This window comes from Macaca thibetana, chromosome 7 (assembly GCF_024542745.1).
Source record: "Macaca thibetana thibetana isolate TM-01 chromosome 7, ASM2454274v1, whole genome shotgun sequence".
In the NCBI taxonomy this organism is placed as follows: Eukaryota; Metazoa; Chordata; class Mammalia; order Primates; family Cercopithecidae; genus Macaca; species Macaca thibetana.
Window position 1 is genome coordinate 127,252,840 of NC_065584.1, and position 22,181 is coordinate 127,275,020.

General features: G+C 39.8%; 2 protein-coding genes across 7 annotated transcripts in view; one reads left to right on the forward strand and one right to left on the reverse strand.

Annotated features, from left to right (window-relative positions):
* Nucleotides 1–22,181, forward strand: part of CCNDBP1 (cyclin D1 binding protein 1) — a 507,674-nt gene that overhangs the window by 96,760 nt on the left and 388,733 nt on the right. The window lies entirely within an intron of this gene.
* TTBK2 (tau tubulin kinase 2) overlaps nucleotides 1–22,181 on the reverse strand; it is a 174,794-nt gene that overhangs the window by 27,219 nt on the left and 125,394 nt on the right. For all 6 annotated transcript variants that reach the window (XM_050799381.1, XM_050799380.1, XM_050799382.1 and 3 more), the window contains 3 exons: nucleotides 16,874–17,090; nucleotides 11,141–11,352; nucleotides 9,256–9,844 (listed from right to left, as the gene is read on the reverse strand). In XM_050799381.1, the coding sequence (XP_050655338.1) occupies nucleotides 9,256–9,844; nucleotides 11,141–11,352; nucleotides 16,874–17,090 (1,018 nt within the window). The remainder of the gene's footprint in view (nucleotides 1–9,255; nucleotides 9,845–11,140; nucleotides 11,353–16,873; nucleotides 17,091–22,181) is intronic.

The following is a 22,181-nucleotide window of genomic DNA, read 5'->3' on the forward strand; positions in this document are numbered from 1 at the left end:
GCCAAGTTGTAAAGACTATTGATGCTAGAAAGAAACTGTATCAACTAATGGGCAAAATAACCAGCTAACATCATAATGACAGGATCAAATTCACACATAACAATATTAACCTTAAATGTTAATGGGCTAAATGCCCCAATCAAAAGACACAGACTGGCAAATTGAACAAAGAGTCAAGATCCATCAGTGTGCTGTATTCAGGAAACCCATCCCACATGGAGAGACACACACAGGCTCAAAATAAAGGGATGGAGAAAGATCTACCAACCAAAGGAAAGCAAAAAAAAAAAAAAAAAAAAAAAAAGCAGGGGGTTGCAATCCTAGTCTCTGATAAAACAGACTTTAAACCAACAAAGATCAAAAGAGACAAAGACGACCATTACACAATGGTAAAGGGATCAATTCAACAAGAAGAGCTAAGTATCCTAAATATACATGCACCCAATACAGGAGCACCCAGATTCATAAAGCAAGTCCTTAGAGACCTACAAAGAGACTTAGACGCCCACACAATAATAATGGGTGACTTTAGAACCCATTCAATCTGTCTCATTGATCTGTCAATATTAGACAGATTAATGAGACAGAAGGTTAACAAGGACATCCAGGACTTCAACTCAGCTCTGCACCAAGCAGACCTAATAGACATCTACAGAACTTTCCACCCCAAATCAATAGAATACACATTCTCAGCACTACATCACACTTATTCCAAAATTGACCACATAGTTGGAAGTAGAGCACTCTTCAGCAAATGTAAAAGAACAGAAATCACAACAAACTGTCTCTCAGACCACAGTGCAATCAAGTTAGAACTCAGGATTAAGAAACTCACTCAAGACCACACAACTACATGGAAACTGAACAACCTGCTCCTGAATGACTACTGGGTACATAATGAAATGAAGGCAGAAATAAAGATGTTCTTTGAAACCAATGAGAACAAAGACACAACGTACCAGAATCTCTGGGACACATTTGAAGCAGTGTGTAGAGGGAAATTTATAGCACTAAATGCCCACAAGAGAAAGCAGGAAAGATCTAAAATCGACACTCTAACATCACAATTAAAAGAACTAAAGAAGCGGCTGAGCGCGGTGGCTCACGACTGTAATCCCAGCACTCTGGGAGGCCGATACAGGTGGATCACAAGGTCAGCAGATCGAGACCATCCTGGCTAACACGGTAAAACCCCGTCTTTACTAAAAATATTTAAAAAATTAGCCGGGCATAATGGCGGGCGCCAGTAGTCCCAGCTACTCGGGAGGCTGAGGCAGGAGAATGGGGTGAACCCAGGAAGCGGAGCTTGCAATGAGCCAAGATCATGACACTGCACTCCAGCCTGGGCAACTGAGCGAGACTCTATCTCAAAAAAAAAAAACAAAACAAACAAACAAAAAACAACAACAATAAAAAGCTAGAGAAGCAAGAGCAAACAAATTCAAAAGCTAGCAGAAGGCAAGAAATAATTAAGATCAGAGCAGAACTGAAGGAGATAGAGACACAAAAAAACCCTCCAAAAAAATCAATGAATCCAGGAGCTGGTTTTTTGAAAAGATCAACAAAATTGATAGACTGCTAGCAAGACTAACAAAAAAGAAAGGAGAGAAGAATCAAATAGACGCAATAAAAAATGATAAAGGTGGTATCACCACCAATCCCACAGAAATACAAGCTACCATCAGAGAATATTATAAACACCTCTGTGCAAATAAACTAGAAAATCTAGAAGAAATGGATAAATTCCTGGACACATACACCCTCCCAAGACTAAACCAGGAAGAAGTTGAATCTCTGAATAGGCCAATAACAGGTTCTGAAATTGAGGCAATAATTAATAGCCTACCAACCAAAAAAAGTCCAGGACCAGACAGATTCACAGCCGAATTCTACCAGTGGTACAAAGAGAAGCTGGTACCATTCCTTCTGAAACTATTCCAATCAATAGAAAAGAGGGAATCCTCCCTAACTCATTTTATGAGACCAACATCATCCTGATACCAAAGCCTGGCAGAGATACAACAAAAAAAGAGAATTTTAGACCAATATGCCTGATGAACATCAATGCAAAAATCCTCAATAAAATACTGGCAAACTAAATCCAGCAGCACATCAAAAAGCTTATCCATCACGATCAAGTCGGCTTCATCCCTGGGATGCAAGGCTGGTTCAACATACACAAATCAATAAACATAACTCATCACATAAACAGAACCAACGACAAAAACCACACGATTATCTCAATAGATGCAGAAAAGGCCTTCGACAAAATTCAACAGCCCTTCATGCTAAAAACTCTCAATAAACTAGGTATTGATGGGACGTATCTCAAAATAATAAGAGCTATTTATGACAAACCCACAGCCAATATCATACTGAATGGGCAAAAACTGGAAGCATTCCCTTTGAAAACTGGCACAAGACACGGATGCTCTCTCTCACCACTCCTATTCAATATAGTGTTGGAAGTTCTAGCCAGGGCAATCAGGCAAGAGAAAGAAATAAAAGGTATTCAATCAGGAAAAGAGGAAGTCAAACTGTCCCTGTTTGCAGATGACATGATTGTATATTTAGAAAACCCCATCGTCTCAGCCCAAAATCTCCTTAAGCTGATAAGCAACTCCAGCAAAGTCTCAGGATACAAAATCAATGTGCAAAAATCACAAGCATTCCTATACACCAGTAACAAACAGAGAGCCAAATCATGAGTGAATTCCCATTCACAACTGCTACGAAGAGAGTAAAATACCTAGGAATCCAACTTACAAGGGATGTAAAGGACCTCTTCAAGGAGAAATACAAACCACTGCTCAAGGAAATAAAAGAGGACACAAACAAATGGAAGAACATTCCATGCTCATGGACAGGAAGAATTAATATTGTGAAAATGGCCATACTGCCCAAGTAATTTATAGATTCAATGCCATCCCCATCAAGCTACCAATGACTTTCTTCACAGAATTGGAAAAAATTACTTTAAAGTTCATATGGAACCAAAAAAGAGCCTGCATTGCCAAGACAATCCTAAGCAAAAAGAACACAGCTTGAGGCATCACGCTACCTAACTTCAAACTATACTACAAGGCTACAGTAAACAAAACAGCATAGTACTGGTACCAAAACACAGATATAGACCAATGGAACAGAACAGAGCCCTCAGAAATAATACCATACATCTACAACCATCTGATCTTTGACAAACCTGACAAAAACAAGAAATGGGGAAAGGATTTCCTGTTTAATTAATGGTACTGGGAAAACTGGCTAGCCATAAGTAGAAAGCTGAAACTGGATCCCTTCCTTATCCCCTTATACAAAAATTAATTCAAGATGGATTAAAGACTTAAATGTTAGACCTAAAACCACAAAAACCCTAGAAGAAAACCTAGGCAATACCATTCAGGACATAGACATGGGCAAGGACTTCATGCCTAAAACACCAAAAACAATGACAACAAAAGCCAAAATTGACAAATGAGATCTAATTAAACAAAAGAGCTTCTGCACAGCAAAAGAAACTACCATCAGAGTGAATAGGCAACCTACAGAATGGGAGATAATTTTTGCAATCTACCCATCTGACAAAGGGCTAATATCCAGAATCTACAAAGAACTTAAACAAATTTACAAGAAGAAAACAAACAACCCCATCAAAAAATAGGCAAAGGATATGAACAGATACTTCTCAAAAGAAGACACTTATGCACCCAAGAGACATGAAAAAATGCTCTTCATCACTGGTCATCAGAGAAATGCAAATCAAAACCACAATGAGATACCATCTCACACCAGTTAGAATGGCGATCATTAAAAAGTCAGGAAACAACAGATGTTGGAGAGGATGTGGAGAAATAGGAATGCTTTTACACTGTTGGTGGGAGTGTCAACTAGTTCAACCATTGTGGAAGACAGTATGGCGATTCCTCAAGGATCTAGAACTAGAAATACCATTTGACCCAGTGATCCCATTACTGGGTATATACCCAAAGAATTATAAATCATGCTACTATAAAGACATATGCACATGTATGTTTATTGTGGCACTATTCCCAATAGCAAAGATTTGGAACGAACCCAAATGTCCATCAATGATAGACTGGATTAAGAAAATGTGGTACATATACACCACAGAATACTATGCAGCCATAAAAAAGGATGAGTTCATGTCCTTTGCAGGGACACTGATGCAGGTGGAAACCATCATTCTGAGCAAACTATCACAAGGACACAAAACCATATACTGCATGTTCACACTCATAGGTGGGAATTGAACAATGAGAACACTTGGACACAGGGTGGGGAACATCACACACTGGGGCCTGTCGGGGGTGGGGAGCTGGGGGAGGGATAGCAGAAATATCTAATGTAAATAATGAATTAATGGGTGCAGCAAACCAACATGGCACGTGTATACCTATGTAACAAACCTGCATGTCGTGCACACGTACCCTAGAACTTAAAGTATAATTAAAAAAAAAAAAAAAAGAAAGAAAGAAAGACATCTTAGGGATAAATCCAGTCCAACTTCTACAACGTATAAATTTCTATCACAGCACCTGTAACACTTAAACTGTTTCTTTACTAGACTGAAGACCCTTGAAAGCAGTGAGGTGACTAACTGGGCTTTTTATTCTTGGTACTTAGCATAGTACCCGACTCATAGGAGACACGCAACAAATGTTGCACACATGAGTGTATCAACCATTGCATACTGAGGTTCCTTCCACAAAAATCTCCCAAGTGATAGTCCAGACTGTACTCAAGCACTTCACAAATAGGCTTTCTTTCTTTACTTTCCAGGGCAGTCCATCCAATCTCTGATCCTTTCTAACTGTACATAGGTTGAATTGTAATATCAAATATAGTGTAATCTTGTAGAAATTGTAATGTAATCTCATAGAAAAAAAACTTTCCTATGATTATAACGACCAAATTTTCCAGATCAAAAATAGGAATTCATGGTCAGACAGAGGATATTTGGCCACTCCCCAGTCAATATACATACATTCAACCCTCCTGCAAAATCCATTTTAAGAAGTTAAACAGATGGTAACCAGCCCAAAAAGTCTTCACCTTTTCACCTTATTAAAGCACACCTCTATTAATACATGTGTGGATCATTCCTGTGTCAATGGAGGCTCTGAATAACTCCATGAGCTTTCACACAGTCACTGTAGTTTATACAAGGGATCCAAATAAGTGAAACATGTGCCTCGCCAGGAAAGCCACATGGAAGTACTATTTCTTTTCTTTTTTGACATGGAGTCTCGCTCTGTTGCCCAGGCTGGAGTGTAGTGGTACGATCTCAGCTCACTGCAACCTCTGCCTCCCAGGTTTTTAAGCAATTCTCTGGCTCAGCCTCCACAGCAGCCAGGATTACAGGCGTGTGCCACCACACCTGGCTAGTTTTTTGTGTTTTTAGTAGAGACAAGGTTTCACCATCTTGGCCAGGCTGGTCTTGAACTCCTGACCTTGTGATCCACCCACCTTGGCCTCCCAAAGTGCTGGAATTACAGGCATGAGCCACCGCGCCCAGCCTGAAGCATTGCTTAATCTTCCTAGGAAGATTTTTAATTACCATGGTTAAAAAAAAAATTAGAAAATAAAGAAAAGTTGAGAAAATAAAGACATCCAAAATTCCACTCCTCAGTCCTAGGCAGATATGTCTGTGTCCTCATTCCTATAAAGAGCCCTATTACAATCATTTCAGGTTGTTTAAGGTAACTGTTAAGATGTAAGTTTTCATTGCCAACCTGACAGGTTGGTGCCAACTTGTTATCCCTGAAGTATGGCGTAACGCCTGGAACTTAGCAGATACTTCACAGGTATGAAGATATAAACATAATTAAGAAAATATAACTAACTGTTAATTTAAATTTTATTAGTGCTGGTATTGGTAGTCCTGTAAATACAGTCAGAGGAATTCTCTCAATAGATGTTGGCTAACAGATTATTAAAAATTCTGCTACTCTTTTTCTTTTGGTCCTGCTCCTACTTTGCATTATTTTAAACCCCCTTTCCTCTTCTCAATCTCTAAGAAATAAGCCAATTAGGAAAGTCTTTCCATATGTTGGCAATGCCCTGGTATAGGGACAGAAGACTGGTGTAAGGTGTAATCTCCTGGCACGAGGGATGGAACACCAAGTCTAGTCTACCAGCATCTGACTCTTCATGGGTTCTTCCTTTCCTGAGGCTTAGTCACCTCAGTACAAAAAGCTAAAATAATATTCCCTCTGCTTGTTCCATGGAGTTGCAGTTGAGATCAAATTGGGAAGTATTCTGTAAAATGTAAATGTAAGGTAATATGGTAGACAGCTCTAAAATAGTTCCCAATGACCCAGATGTGTCTTCTGGTATTCACACCCTCATATAGACCCTCATACATCGTCCAGGGTTGGTCTGTGTGACTGACAGAATACGGCAGAAGCGATGGTATGCCCCTTCTGAGACAGATCAGAAAAGACACTGTGGCTTCTACCTTGGTGGGGATGCATTCCCGTCACCTCTCTTCCCCATCTCTGTCTCCTCCTCACCTCACTCACTGGGAAAGCCAGATGGAGAGGCCCAAACGGCGAGGAACTAGAGCCTCTGGCTAACAGCCAGTAAGGAACTGAGGCCTGCCAACAGTCATGGGAGTGAGCTTGGAAGTGGATCTTCCCTTTCCAGCCAAACTTTTAAGCTGATTTTAACCCTGGCTGAGAGCTTGACGACCTCTTCATGAGAGACCACGCATGAGCTAGAACCACTGAACTAAGCCACTCCTGCATTTCTAGCTCCAAGAAATTGTGTGAAATAATGACTCTTGTTTAACGATGCTGAATTTGGGCTAATTTGGTACATAGCAATAGCAATGGATAACATATGGGTGATGTTACTAGGCCCAGCCACATTTATACTGTTTCTAAAGGTGGTATTAAAATGAAGCACTGGCTGGGCACAGTGTCTCATGTCTATAATACCAAGACTTTGGGAGGCTGAGACAGGAGAATCTCTGGATCCCAGCAGTTTGAGACCAGTCTGGGCAACACAGTGGGACCCCGTCTTACAAAAGATTAAAAAATTAGCCAGGTGTAGGAGCTCAAACCTGTAATCCCAGCACTTTGGGAGGCCGATGTGGGAGGACCACTTGAACACAGGAATTTGAGACCAGTCTGGGCAACATGGCAAAAGCTGTCTCTACAAAACAACAACAAAATGAGCTGGGTGTGGTGACTCATGCCTGTAGTCCTAATGACTTGGGACGCTGGCATGGGAGGATCACTTGAGCCCAGGAGCTTGAGGTTACAGTAAGGTATGATCGTTCCACTGTGGTACAGCCTGGGTGACTGAGGAAGACCTTGCCTCTAAAATAGAAACAAAAAACTTAGAAATAAGTACACAATTGATGCAGCTGACATTTCATTAGAGACTTTCAATTAATACAAAAAAATTAGCCGGGCGTAGTGGTGGGTGCCTGTAATCCCAGCTACTTGGGAGGCTAAGGCAGGAGAATCACTTGAACCCAGAGGTGGAGGTTGCAGTGAGCCACGATCGCACCACTGCGCTCCAATCTGAGACTCCGTCTCAATAAATAAATAAATAAATAGAAAAATAATTCAAAGATATCTAAACATAAGGTCAAACATCACGTACATGAATGCAAGCCTATCAATAACTTGTCAGAGAAAACACTGCAGTAGTGTAAGAGAACCATGAGCACAATCTTTGTGAATAGGACAGCATCGAGAGAGGGCAAAAAATACCAGGAGAAATGGAGCAAAGGCTTTAGAAAGCCTCCATGAAGGAAGGCACACCAGAATGCTGCTGGAAACATGCTAGAGCAAAAGTTAGTACACAGCATAACAGAGTTAAAGAAGAAAGTGAACCTGGGAAGGTGGAAAGAGGGGATGAATGGAAAGAGGAAAGGTGGGGTGGGAGAAAGGATGGAGCAGGGAGGGAGGGAGTTAGCAGTTACCTACCTCTTGCCCACATGATAGCTTTGTACAATTTGGAAAAGAACGCCCTTCCAAAAGGAAACAGCCCTGTGCCAAGATGCACAGTTTAGAAAGCAAAGTCTGGGGTGGATTTCAGTCCTAATTTGTTTCCTGGCTAGATTCCTTTATGCCGTGAACAACCTGCCTACTATACAAAGCAGTCCTGGGAAAGAGGGACCTGCTAACTAACTCTGGTGAAGAAGCAGGCAGGCCTTTGTTTCCCTGTTTTGGAGCACAGGCAAATTTCTCAGAACTGTACACAAAATGAATTTTCACTGGTATCTTTTCCCACTGTTTTGCACCTGATGTGGAATTGTGTTCTAACAGAAAACATTTCAGTTTGGGGAACAATGCTGTTTCTGGTGAGTTGCGGGAAGGTCCGGGACTGCTAGATGATTACAGAATTTAAGGAAACCTGGTAGCTCCCATCACATAAGGATAGATGTACCTGTGGGTGCCTAAGATTTGTGTTCACAGTTACTTATGTAGCCTGGGGGTTTTTCATGGCTTTGCTTGGCCGTCTCTGGCTTTTCTGGGGCTCCTCCTCACATAAGTCACCGGGGGCACCACTGCTTACTGGTAACAGGGTAACAGGCTTCTCCAGCTGAACGCCCAAAACTGAGAATACACAATAGTGGTTCCTCAAAAGTTTCCTTTGCAGAAGACCTGTATCATAAATGCTGCCTCTACCTGCTTGTTAAAATGAGGATTCCTGAGCACGCTCTTTCCCAGACCTACTAAAACAAAAGTTCTGGAAGTGAGGCCTGGAATTCTGCATTTTGAACAGTGGCCATCAATGTTAGAAAACAATGGTTTAACAGGAATATGAAATATGAGAAATTCCTGGGTGGACTTTATGAAAGAGAAAGGGAACTAAAGACTCAGGCCTAGCAATAGTGTAGTGTAAAGAACAAACCATGACTGGTTAAATATATGCCTTCCTCAGTAAAGTATAGTAAAAATTGCTAGAAACTTTAAAAAATTGTAGCATCTATAAACACACATAGATAACTAGTGCTTGTAGTCTAATTAAAAATGTTATTCCAAAATTAGGTTATAATGGTATTTCATGTATTATGTTTTATATAATAAAAGAAGACCTCACTTTTTGAAAAATTTCATATTGGAGGGTTGACTATAGAACTTAATACAAAATCACTCCCTGGGCCATTTGCAAAATTTAGGCCTCTGCTGAAAAATCTTAGTTGATCAACTGTTAGTCCGAATCTTAATAGCACCTTGAGTGGATAACAGAGAATAATAACAGGAACAAATTTCTTACCGCTGTAAGGGGTCCTTCTGCCTGTGCCTCCATTAGACTTGTGGGCGTCGCTGCAATAAACTGACTAGCAGCTCCAGGCTGGAGTTCCAGCCTATCTGTATACTGTTCCGAAGCAGCAGTAGGAGGACCCTCTGCAGAAAGTGCTAAGACCACACCTGAGGTTTCCTTCTTTAAATGATCATTTTCTGCCCAAGGACCTAACTGGAGCTTTTCATCTTGAGGTGATGCCTCCAGGACTTGAAGTACTTCAGGCTCCTCATCAGAAGGACTTCCAGTTGTTTTATGTCCTACAGCCTCATTTGTCCTAAAATCCTGAAGGTCCTGCTCCTTGTCCACAATCACCCATTCTTTGGAATCAATCTCTTGCTTGCAAGAGCTCAGGTTAACGGCTATAAATCCGTTGCTGCCACCACCATCTGCCTGCTCAGGGGTGTTGGCAGAAGCAGGCTTGGAGACATCTGGAAGATACTCTTCATCATAGTGCCAGATATGGTCAGTACGGGACACAGCAGGAACACAAGGCTTATGCAGCAGAGCAGGGAGAATAGATTCTTTTCCTGCACTGGTATCTTTCTGCATTTTCTCCAGGCTTAAGGAAATGGAAAGAAGTTACTCAATTTTCCTAAGGAAACATTTATTATATAATATATAAGCACCATACAGAACTAATATGGACACAAAGATGAGAGAAAAAAAGACGGATAAAGCATAAGGAAAGTTTCACAGCATTGACAATGTTCTTCTCTACCTGCCACATCCTGCTTTGGAAGATGGAGTTCACTTCCTTCCTCAGCAAGGCCCTTTTTAGTTCCCTTCTTTTGTCAAACCAACTTTTTATTGAACTACGCTTTTATCCCTATTGTATGTTGATACTTATTCTCAATATGAGCCACAACTCAAAATGTGTAAACCAATGCCTCATCCATCCTTTTGATCATGTGAGCATGCAGACATGTGCTTACATAACATAGCTATGAATGATTACCACGTGAGGAAGAACACACATATGTGAAGGATTGTTTAAAATGGAAGCTAGATTGGAGTAGGCCAGAAGTGGCTGAATTGTCTTCGGACACAGTAATTACCATGTTAGTCAAATTCACAGTCCCTCTAACCTAATATTTCATTACCAATAGTAGCCACCAGAGACGTACCACTGAAGGGTGTGACTACTATTAAAGGAAATTAGGTCTTAATACTGTGAATACTGTTAAAGCCTTCTATAACTCATAAATATATCCCACACTTTTTTCATTTCTGTCTTCTGTCATCAAAATTTGTTGTAGGGATAATGTGCCTCATAACTATGCACTACAATCTTTACCTATGTATAGATCTCTCAAGTTTCACCTTCTTTTCTCTCTAGGTAGACTGTGAACTCTCGACGGCAAGCATGATATACTTATTGGTATCTATTTTCCTACAGTATTTTACTCCGAGAAGCTCTTCACTAAAGTGAATTGAACTGACTGTCTCTTGTATATAAATCACTTTTCCCCTCCTTTATGTATTCCCCTCATCTCCGCCTAATGCCACGTTTATCCTGCCGTCTCCAATACTACACTGTTATGTGGAAGAGATTGCTTTCCAAACAAAGTTACTGTAAAAAATGCTCATTTAACTTGTTCCTAGTGTTAGGAAGTTATCAGCTCTTACTGCTCAGCTTCCAAAGCCAAAGGATATGCTATAGAATTTATAATAATTAAGAATCAGGGCAATAATAATTAAAAATAAGGATGAAAATTAGAGTTTAACAGAATCAGTGTTACAAAAATGCAAGAATTTCTTATTTGAAAGACTTTATGTAACAGAAATATACAACAACAACAAAACAATAACAATGGTACCTTAGAAGGTTTAAAAAGAAAAATAAACTATTTTATACCAGGTCTCAAGGAACTTGTCAGTGTCTGGCTTTGGCTCCAGGGTCAGACGTTTTTCCAGCTCAAAGCTGTGGATGGAACGTAACTTTCGCACCAATGGAATATCTCTGTCTGGCTGAGTAATCTCTGAGCGGACACGAATTGGTGACCCAAGGCTTGGAGCATTGAGAAGACCATTTGCCTGGCCATGGCTGTTCTCCTCTTCAGTAGCAGCCTATCCAACATATAAAATAAACCCATGAAAAACATTCTAGGCAATACACATGATAGAATCATTGAAGCCTTTCAAAATAATATCAATAAATGATTAGATGTGTTTTCAGACGATTCGGATATTTTGGCTAGTTTACTTCATTACATTCTTATCTATTAACTCTCCATTAAATGTGTTTTCTTAATTTATACTCAGTTTCAGTATTATTTTAGGTTTTTTTTAATACTTTTGGAACAAAGATAAACAATCTAAAAATGTTTAACAGACTTGGCTTTTTGAATTATGTCTGACTTGAGGCTTGTAGGACCCCATTCCACTAACCTAAAACTGAAACCTGGAAAGGATGTTCTCTTTGAGACATAAGTGGTCTCACAAGTTAGGAGAGACTGCCAAGCCTCAGTCGCTATACCTCTTTTCTCCTTCCTCCTCTAAAAAACAAAAAACAACATATGTATACTTGTGCCAAAAAACCCTGGGGGCCAGACTACTAAGGAGCTGAGGCAGGGAAGGAGGATGAGTGTGAGGCAGCCCAGGGGGTGGGACTGTTTAAGCACAGGTGCCTACAGCAGCACATTATCAGGGAAATTAAGCCTCATATCAGGAGTGTGGTGACAGAGGGAAGTCTGGGACATCTACTCTGATTAGAGACTCTCAAGAGGATGCCCAATTGGCTCAAATTGGTGATATACTCAGGGTAGCAGCAGAAACACAAGCCAGCCTTCCCTGAAGGAAGGTTTCCCCAAACCCCAATTTAGGTCTCCAGAACTCCCATCAATTATTAATTAATTAGCCAAAAAAAAAAAAAAAAGAGAGAGAGAGAATCAATACAAGAGAAGGCATGCTACCATGACTGACACAACAGAAATAATAGTCAAAATTAAGAAAAACATTTAAAACTCCCAAAGATTTCAGATATTGAACTGGTTTCAATACAAAATATAGACCAGCTATGCACAAATGTTTAAATAAATAAAGGTTATTATAACAAAGATCAACAAAGGGTTATTTGGAATTAAATGACTGATTAACTTAATATTCAATATTCAATTAACAAGTTAAACAGCAAGTTAGCAAAAAAAAAAAAAAAAAGGTTAAAAATTATTAATTAGTGAAGCAGAAGACACAGCCAAAGAAATTACCTAGAATAAAAAACAGCAAGATAGGCCTGGCATGGTGGCTCACATCTGTAACCCCAGCACTTTGGGAGGCCGAGGAGGATGGGTCACAAGGTCAGGAGTTCCAGACCAGCCTGGCCAACATAGTGAAACCCCATCTCTACTAAAAATACAAAAAAAACAAATTAGCTGGGTGTGGTGGCGCAGGCCTGTAATCCCAGCTACTCGGGAGCCTGAGGCAGGAGAATCACTTGAACCCAGGAGACGGAGGTTGCAGTGAGCCGAGATTGTGCCATTGCACTCCAGCCTGGGCAACAGACCAAGATTCCATCTCAAAAAAAGAAACAAAAAAAAAAACCCAGCAAAAAGAAAATTATGAAAAAAGATATTGAGATATGATGGATACAATAAAAAGCCATAATATATGTCTAACTGGAGTCCTAGAAAGAGATAATAGAAAGAATGAAGAGGTAGTAACATTTAGATACAGAATGGCTGTTATTTCCCAGAACATATTTTTTATACAAAAATAGGAATAAAAACATTCAAGGGACACAAGATATCCCAAGCAAGATAAACAAAAAGAAATACATGCCTAGAAACCTAGTTAAAATGCAGAACACCACAGACAAGAACAAGAACTAAAAAGTAGCTGGAAAGGAAAGATGAAGGTGGGGAAAACAATCACTTAAAAAGAAAAAAACAACTAGAATGACAGTAAATTTCTGAACACCAATGACTGAAGCCAGAGGAAAAATAATCATCAATAGAAAACTTTATATTTGAGCTGGGCGTAGTGGCTCACGCCTGTCATCCCAGCACTTTGGGAGGCTGAGGTGGGTGAATCACTTGAGGTCAAGAGTTCAAGACCAGCCTGGCCAACATGGTGAACCCTGTCTCTAATAAAAATATACACAAAAAATTAGCCAGGTGTGATGGCGCATGCCTGTGGTCCTGGCTACTCGGGAGGCTGAAGCAGGAGAATTGCTTGAACCCAAGAGGTGGTGGTTGAAGTGAGCTGAGACTGCGCCACTGCACTCCAGCCTGGGCAACAGAGCAAAACCCTGTCTCAAAAGAACAGAACAAAACAAAAAACAACTTTATATTCAGCATAAACTATCTTGAAAGAATGAAGCTAAAATAAGTACATTTATAGATAAATAAATACATTTATAGAAAGAATCCTCTACCAAAAGACCGGAAGTAAAGGAACTTCTGAAGGAAATATTTCTGGAAGAAAGATGAGCCAAGGACTTTCAGAAATGAAAGGAAATGGTAAACATCTTTGAAAGCCCATATAAACATTACTTGTATAAAAGAACAACATTAATAATCTAATTCAAGGCTAGGCCGGGTGGTTCACGCCTGTAATCCTAGCACTTTGTGAGGCCGAGGCAGGTGAATTACTTGAAGCCTGGAGTTTGAGACTAGCCTGGCCAATATGGTGAAACCCTGTCTCTGCCAAAAATACAAACAAATTAGCCGGGTGTGGTGGCACGTGCCTGTACTCCCAACTACGTGGGAGGATGAGGCATGAGAATCACTTGACCCCAGGTGGTGGAGGTTGCAGTGAGCTGAGATTGCACCACTGCACTCCAGCCTAGGTGACAGAGCGAGACTCTGTCTCAAAAAATAAATAAAATAAATAATAACCCAATTCAAGTCATTCTTTTTTGTTGTTGTCTGTTTGAGAAAGACTCTCACTCTGTCACCTAGGCTGGAGTGCAGTGGCGCAATCTTGGCTCACTGCAGCTTCTCCTCCCAGGTTCAAGTGATCCTCCACCCTCAGCCTCCCAAGTACCTGGGACTACAGGCACATGCCACCATACCCAGCTTTTTTTTTTTTTTTTTTGGTAGAGACAGGGTTTTGCCACGTTGCCCAGGCTGGTCTCGAACTCCTGGGCTCTAGTGTTCCTCCCACTCTGGCCTCCCAAAGTGCTGGGATTACGAGTGTGAGCCACTGTGCCAGGGCAAGTCTTTTTTTTTTTTTTAAAGAAAGAATTCAAATTAGAAGAGTACTAAAATGTTGGGAGAAGAGTGAATGAAGTTAAAATGTTCTACAGTCCTTGGAATATCAGAAAGGTGGTTAAGATATTGCTTAATTTTAGACTTTTAGGTTAAAAATAATTGGGAAATTTCAAGGACAACTACTAAGAGAACAGACTTAGAATGTTTAAATCCCCAATAAGTACAAAGAAAAAACAGAAGACGAAAAATAGCAACAAAATCTGTAAAGAAAAGAAAGGCGGGAAAATGGCATTAAAAAACTGAATAGAAATTTAAAAGAGAAGAGAAACAAGTTCATATAAAAATAATTTGGCTGGGCATCGTGGCTTGTTACTGTAATCTTGCCACTTTGGGAGGCTGAGGCGGACAGACCACCTCAGGTCCGGAGTTTGAGATCAGTCTAGCCAACATGGCAAAACCCTCTCTACTAAAAATACAAAAATTAGCCAGGTGTGGTGGCGGGTGCCTGTAATTTCAGCTACTCGGGAGGCTGAGGCAGGAGAATCACTTGAACCAGGGAGGCAGAGGTTGCAGTGAGCAGAGATCGTGCCACTGCACTCCAGCCTGGGCGGCAGACGGAGACTCTGTCTCAAAAAATAAATACATAAATAAAATAATAATTCTAAATGTAAATCAATTAAGCTAATTAAAACACAAAGACATAAGATTGTCTACTTATATTCCATTTAATGAAAGTCACAACAGAATACAGATGAGAAAAAATAGAAAGATAAAGGCAGAAAAGACACCAGGCATGTACTACCCAAAAGAAAGTTGGCATAACTGTATTAACATCTGACAAAATAGGCTTTAATGCTAGAAAAAAAAATAGTAGGAACAGAATAGAAATAGTCACTACATAAAGAAAAACAAAACTTTTAATCACCTGGCAGATGTAAAAACTCTAAACTTGTATGCACTTAATAACTCATGGATGAAAAAAATCATTATGGAAAAATATTTAAAACAGAATGAGAATGAAAATACAACACACCAAAACTTCTGCAATACAGTAACAGAGATATTTATTACCTTCTTTCTGCTTATCTTAGCTAATTCTGCTGCTTCTTTTTCTAGTTTGTTGAGGTAGGATTTAGACTATTGATGTAAAACCTTATCTTTCCTAATGTAAGTATTTAGTGCTATACATTTCTCTCTCAGCACTGCTTTAGCTGCCTCCCAAACATTTTGATATGTTGTAGTTTCAATTTCATTCAATTCTATGTAAATTAAAAAATTTTCCTTTCACCATGTTGGCCAGGCTGGTCTTGAACTCCTGACTTCAGGTGATCCCTCCCCCACCCTGGCCTCTCAAAGTGCTGGGATTACAGGTGTGAGCCACCATGTCTGGCCCTCATGTACATATTTTTACTTCTACTTCTACTTCAACCACTTCTTCCATAAGGCATGTTCCCAACTCCCACCCCATCTGCATGTATTTTAATTCTTTTAAATGTTTTGCACAATGTTCTGTCTTGTATTATATTTGCTTGTGCAGCTACATATCTACCCAAAGAGACTGTAAGCTCCTTAAGGGTAAAAGATGTATCTTAAACTGCACAGCACCTAGCTTAGTACACTGTCTTCAATATTTAGCTTAATGCCTTAGCCAGATGTTCAAAATGAGAGCTTGTAATGTTCAGCACTATATATTATAAATTCAATAAACTGCACATGATAACAAATAATGGACTTAGGGTCAAAACTATTTACCATTCAAATTTCACTCAGATTAAATAGTGATAGTGGGTAAAAGACAGAAACTAAAGTAACTAATCTTCTGTGTCAAGTGATCTTCTATGTCAAGTGCCATTTCATTCTCTCACATACACAGATATCCATATGGGCTGACAACTGAGAATGTCACCAGTGATTTTTTTGCTATAAGAACAGTTTGTTCTTGGTGCCATAAAGACAGCCACAGTTGATACTACAAAACTCTGACACTGACTCCCTGTCTACTTTCCACTACTCATTCCTGACTACTATTGGTCCAGATTGTGCTTTGTCAACAGCCAAATCACATTGTGGCATATCACATCGATCCAGAGATCATTTTGCAAATGACTCCCATGACTGAACATATATACCTGCTATAGTCTGAATGTTTGTGGCCCCCAAAATTCACCTGTTGAAATTCTAATTTCCAATGTGAGGGTATCAGGAGGCGGGTCTTTGGGAGGTAATCAGGTCAAGAAGGCAGAGCCCTCATGAATGAGAGCGGTGTCCTTACAAAAGAGGTCCAACAGAGACCATTCCCCATCTACATGAGGACTCAGCAAGGAGGAGCCACAAAACAACCCTCACCAGATACCAAACCTGCCTAGCCTTCCTTCTTGGACTTCCCAGCCTTCTGAACTGTAAGAAATACATTTCTGTTGTTTATAAGGTACTGATACCTTACAAATTCCAAGCTTTATCTTGTTTTTGTTGGCATCCATTTCTTCCCAAACATCCTTCTCCTGGGGACGGGGGTGACCCAGAGATCCAGGCAATTTATCTGGTGACACACCAACAGGGATGCCATTTTCTCCATCGCTAAGCTGTTCATCTGGAAATACCTCATCTGTATTTTCCCGAAGCAAGTCTCCTGGGATGGGAGTGGCGTTCGCAATTCTACATATGAAGGGAGGAAAAAAAGGCAAGAATCAAAAATTACTATGATACTATCTTACATAATTATATTTCTTCATTTAAATGAAGTCCACGTATAATTAAGAGAGTTTAAAAAAAAAAGCACCTTGAAAACTTAGTTTGGCCGGGCATGGTGGCTCACGCCTGTAATCCCAGCACTTTGGGAGGCTGAGGCGGGCGGATGACTTGAGGCCAGGAGTTCGAGATCAGCCTGGCCAACATGGTGAAACCCTGTCTCTACTAAAAATACAAAAAATAGCTAGGCGTGGTGGCGGGTGCCTGTAATCCCAACTACTCGGGAGGTTGAGGCAGGAGAATTGCTTGCATCTAGGAGGCGAAGGTTGCAGTAAGCCGAGATTATGCCACTGCACTCCAGCCTGGATGACAGAGCAAGACTCCAGCTCAAAAAACAAAATGAAACAAAAAAAAAAAAAAAAAGAAAAGAAAGAAAGAAAAAAGGAAAAGAAAAAAAAAAAACCTGAGGTCATGCCAATTCTACAAAATAAAACTTTAACATTTTGATCAATTAGAATTTTCAAGCTGATTTTAAAATACAAATTCTAAAACAATAACACACGAATTTGACAATCACTTTATAAGTAAGAAGCATTTCATCTATTTTCAAAGAAGTCTTTGTCAATTAAAACATCTTTTTTTTTTTTTTTTTTTTTTTTTTTGAGACAGAGTTTCACTCTTGTCACCCAGGCTGGAGTGCGGTGGCATGATCTTGGTTCACTGCAACCTCCACCTCTCGGATTGAAGTGATTCTCTTGCCTCAGCCTCCTGAATAGCTGGAATTACAGGCATCCACCACTATGCCCGGCTATTTTTTGTATTTTTAGTAGAGACAGGGTTTCGCCATGTTGGTCAGGCTGGTCTTGAACTCCTGACCTCAGATGATCCACCCACCTCGGCCTCCCAAAGTGCTGGGATTACAGGCATGAGCTACTGCGCCCGGCTTGTTAGAGAATTTAAAAAAAAATCTAAACAGGAAAATGTTAAGTGCTGTTGAACTCCAAATAAAATACAGAGATGAATCTCCAAATTAACATTTCATTTGGGAAGCAAGAACTACAATTTGGGGCACATATATAGACTGAGTGGGTCTCTGGTATATCTGAAGACCAAAGAAGAGGTTGGGGGTTTTATTAGAGAGATGTCACATACTGTTTTGAAAGAAAGCTCATTGGCACTAGAGAAGCTTTTGGGAGCTGGCGGGCTCTGACTGGTGAGTGACAGAGGTATGTAAATTTAGTGTTAGAGTCACAAGAGGCCATTTCAGCAGCTGGGCTTGTGAGAAATCAAATTCTTGGAGCAGGTGCTATATGCCCCAAGTACTTTCTCCCTCTGGCCTCTTGATTGATTTAGTTGAAATATGACAAGAATGACCTAATTTGTATAATCAACTTTCGCAGTGCCATAATGAAATAAACAGGTGTCAGATCAATCAGCTATGCTATTTTTTTTACAGTGTGAAATGTGTATTACTTTTTCACTCGCAGACTTTTTTTTTAATTTTTGAGACAGAATCATGCTCTGTCTCCCAGACTGGGGTGCAGTGGCATAATCTCGGCTCACTGCAACCTCCACCACTGGGGTCCAAGTGATTCTCCTGCCTTGGCCTCCCAAGTAGCTGGGATTACAGGCATGCACCACCATGCCCAGCTAATTTTTTATATTTTTAGTAGAGATGGGGTTTTGCCATGTTGGCTGGGCAGGTCTTAAACTCCTGGCCTCAAGTGATCCGCCCACCTCGGCCTCCCAAAGTGCTGGGATTACAGATGTGAGCCACCGCGCCCAGCCACTTGAAGACTTTTTACTAAGCACCTACTACATGCATTGCCCTAGCAACACAAACAAGAGGAAGGAAATTCTTGCCCTAGAGGGAAAACTAGACTTCCTGTAATTATACAGTTTATATAGTTCAGCATGAACTGACCTGGGGGTAAAAATAGCAAATATTAACTGGTATTTGTCTATATATTTCTTTCAAAGTAATTCCAGGTCTTATTTACACGGTTGGTCATCTCTTCCTTAGACCCTCCCATGAGAGGCTTTTTTAGTTCACAGTTATCGTTCACCAAGGGAAAAGGCTCCTGCCAGTTCTACAACGCTATGTTCTAGGTTTGTTTTTTTTTTTTAACTATTGCTGACTGAACACAATACTTAGTACACAATGAAACCTCCTCTTAGAAGTGACCTGGAATGTCTCAAAGTAGACAAATCAGTCTTCAGTACATTATACTGACTCCTGTAATTACTGTGAGTGGCAACACAGGCATCCTCTCAGTGAGCCACTTTAAGAGTCACAGTTAGATCTTGGCAGTGGTGTCACGAGTACTTCATAGGCTGTGAGAAGACCAGTGATTTTTCAGGGACTTGTTCCACCTGACTTGGTGACCGATGACCTTCACCACTACCTTTGCCTAAATGGGTCAACACTAGAATGAACCTCTTTATCGACAATTTACAATGATACAATCTAGAAAAGCACTGATAATGGCTCCCAGAAAAAAAACTTATAACCGAGTAGTGTCTGTAGTTCTGACAGTGGAAGCATATTTAAAAGGTAGTTTGGCCTAAAATAGTTCAAATAAACAGATTTATTATAGAGATAATTAAAGATCAGAAATAAATTGGCTACTAATGGATTTTTCAGATATTAGTTCAATATAATTTATTTATTGTTGCAAGAGTCACAATGGACACTAACATACATGTACTACATGGTAATCCAAATGTTTATTGAAAGAATTCCCTCTATTCCTGAGGAAAGAGAAAGGGAAATAGATGAATATTTGAACTGAAGAAGCTTAGTCTATTATCTTCACCTTTTTTCCATTTTAATCACTCAGTATTCTTCCAAGCCCCTTTTTCCCTTATGTCTAGCCATCATTCTGCTTTTTTTCCAACTACCTCAATTCCTTGGCATTTCCTTCTTTCACACTTCAGGAAACAAACCACGCCTCCATCTCTGAATACACTTCTACTTCTACTTGAATACAATCCTACTTTTTCTCTTATATCTTATGCTTCAATATGATACCACACACTGCAAGGACCTCGTCTTATCTCCTCCACACAGTCTCTCTTTTACAGGACTCAGGTTCCTCCCCCACCCGTCCCCTCCCTCTGCATTTATTCTCCACTCCTTACTCCTTCCCTGGTTCTTGTTTCCTTTCTTTTCCTAAACTCTGATCCAAATCTGGAGTATGCGATATAGAAAGAAATAATTCCTTCCCAGGAAAATTATATCATGTTCAGGAATATGAATGAGTGAGACAGTACACATGAGAGTGTTATTAGCGCATGGCCCGTGTGTCCAGGCAAGGTGTTATGTAACTGAAGCAGATTAAGGGAATAAGAAAATGTGTGGAAGAACTGAAGAGATATGAGAGAAAATAGTAAGAATGAACATCCTTTTCATATTTCATTCCCCATAATCTAAGGCAAACTAGTGTCTGTGGGCCAAATCTGGCCTGCAGATCAGAGGAAAATCTACGGCATTAAACATAAAACATATTTTTTTTTAATAGACTTGTTGGAACACAGTCAGTCTCGTTTGTTTACGAGTTGGCCATGGCAGCTTTTGCACTACAACAGCAATGAGAGTAGTGACACAGACAGCATAGCTCACAGATATTCATCTAGCCCTTTACAGATAAAGCTTGCTGGCTCATGATTTAAAGCATCCTCTCACCTTCGCCTAAACTTTCAATCTCCCTCTATGAAGAAATTCAGGGTTCTGGGACATACCCTATACATTTTTCTCTTTAACACTGATTCTCCAGGTGTTCTACCATATCATTTGCAAACAGAAAAAAATCAGAGATTGTCAAGCTTTTTCTTGGAGGGTCAGATAGTATTGTGGGCAAGAGTCACTGTTGGATGCTACAATTAACAGGCAAAAGTATGACAAGAAACACAGTGCTGACATAGTTGCAAATATCTTCCCACAAGATTATTTCTTACAAAAACAGTTAACTTTATAGTAGAAAGAACTGGCCACTGTAACCAAATTATCAACACTAGTATCATCAGTAAAAAGACATATTGACATTATGTACCTCCTTGTTTAATGCCATAGATTTTCCTCTGATCTTTGCTCTAAATTTATCTCATAGATTCTGATAAGTAGTGTTTACATTATCATTTTTTTCTATAACTTTTAGTTTTTATTTTCCTTTTCACCCAAGAGTACAGTCATGCATCACTTAACAATGGGGATACACTGTAACAAATGCCATCGTTAGGCAATTTCGTCATTAACCAAACGATCACAGTGTACTTAAAAAAACTGTATTATATAGCTTATTACATGCCTAGGCTATACGGTATAGCCTATTGCTCCTAGGTTACAAACCTGTACAGCATGTTACTGTTCTGAATACTGCAGGCAAGCATAACACAATGGTATTTGGGTATTATAACTTATCTAAACATAGAAAACGTAGAATAAAACTACAGTATTGTAATTTTAGAGGACCACTGTCATATATGCAGTGTGTTGTTGATGGCAATGTCATTACGTGGCACATGACTGTAGTTTAACAGGTTTTAAAATTTCCAGTAAAAGGGCCTTTGATACTTTAATTTTGCTGGTAATTTCTAGTTTCCTTGCAGTATGATCAGATAGTGTAATACTTCTACTTTATGGAACTACTTAGAAACTATGTTTCTTTGTGACCTAATGCGTGATCAATTTTTGTGAATGTTCCAGGGGTACTTGGGCAGGAGGTATAGTCTCTATCATCAAGGTACAGAGTTCAGAAAACATAAATAAGATCCACCTTACTATGATCATGTTGTTTAAGTCTTCTATCTTTCTACTGTCTGTTCACTTCATCTGTCTTAAACTGAGAGTGGTGCATTAACATCTCCGATTATGACTGTGTTTTTATGTCGCCTTGAATATCCTGCAGTTGTTGTTTCCTAAAGGTAAGTGTCATGATTCTGGTGACTAATTATTAAAAAATTTTGTATCCCACTTGTGAATTGTGGCATTTGGCATTAAAAAGTGCCCTTCCATCTTTTGTAAGTTTTTTTGTTTTGGCTTGAATTCTACATCATCTG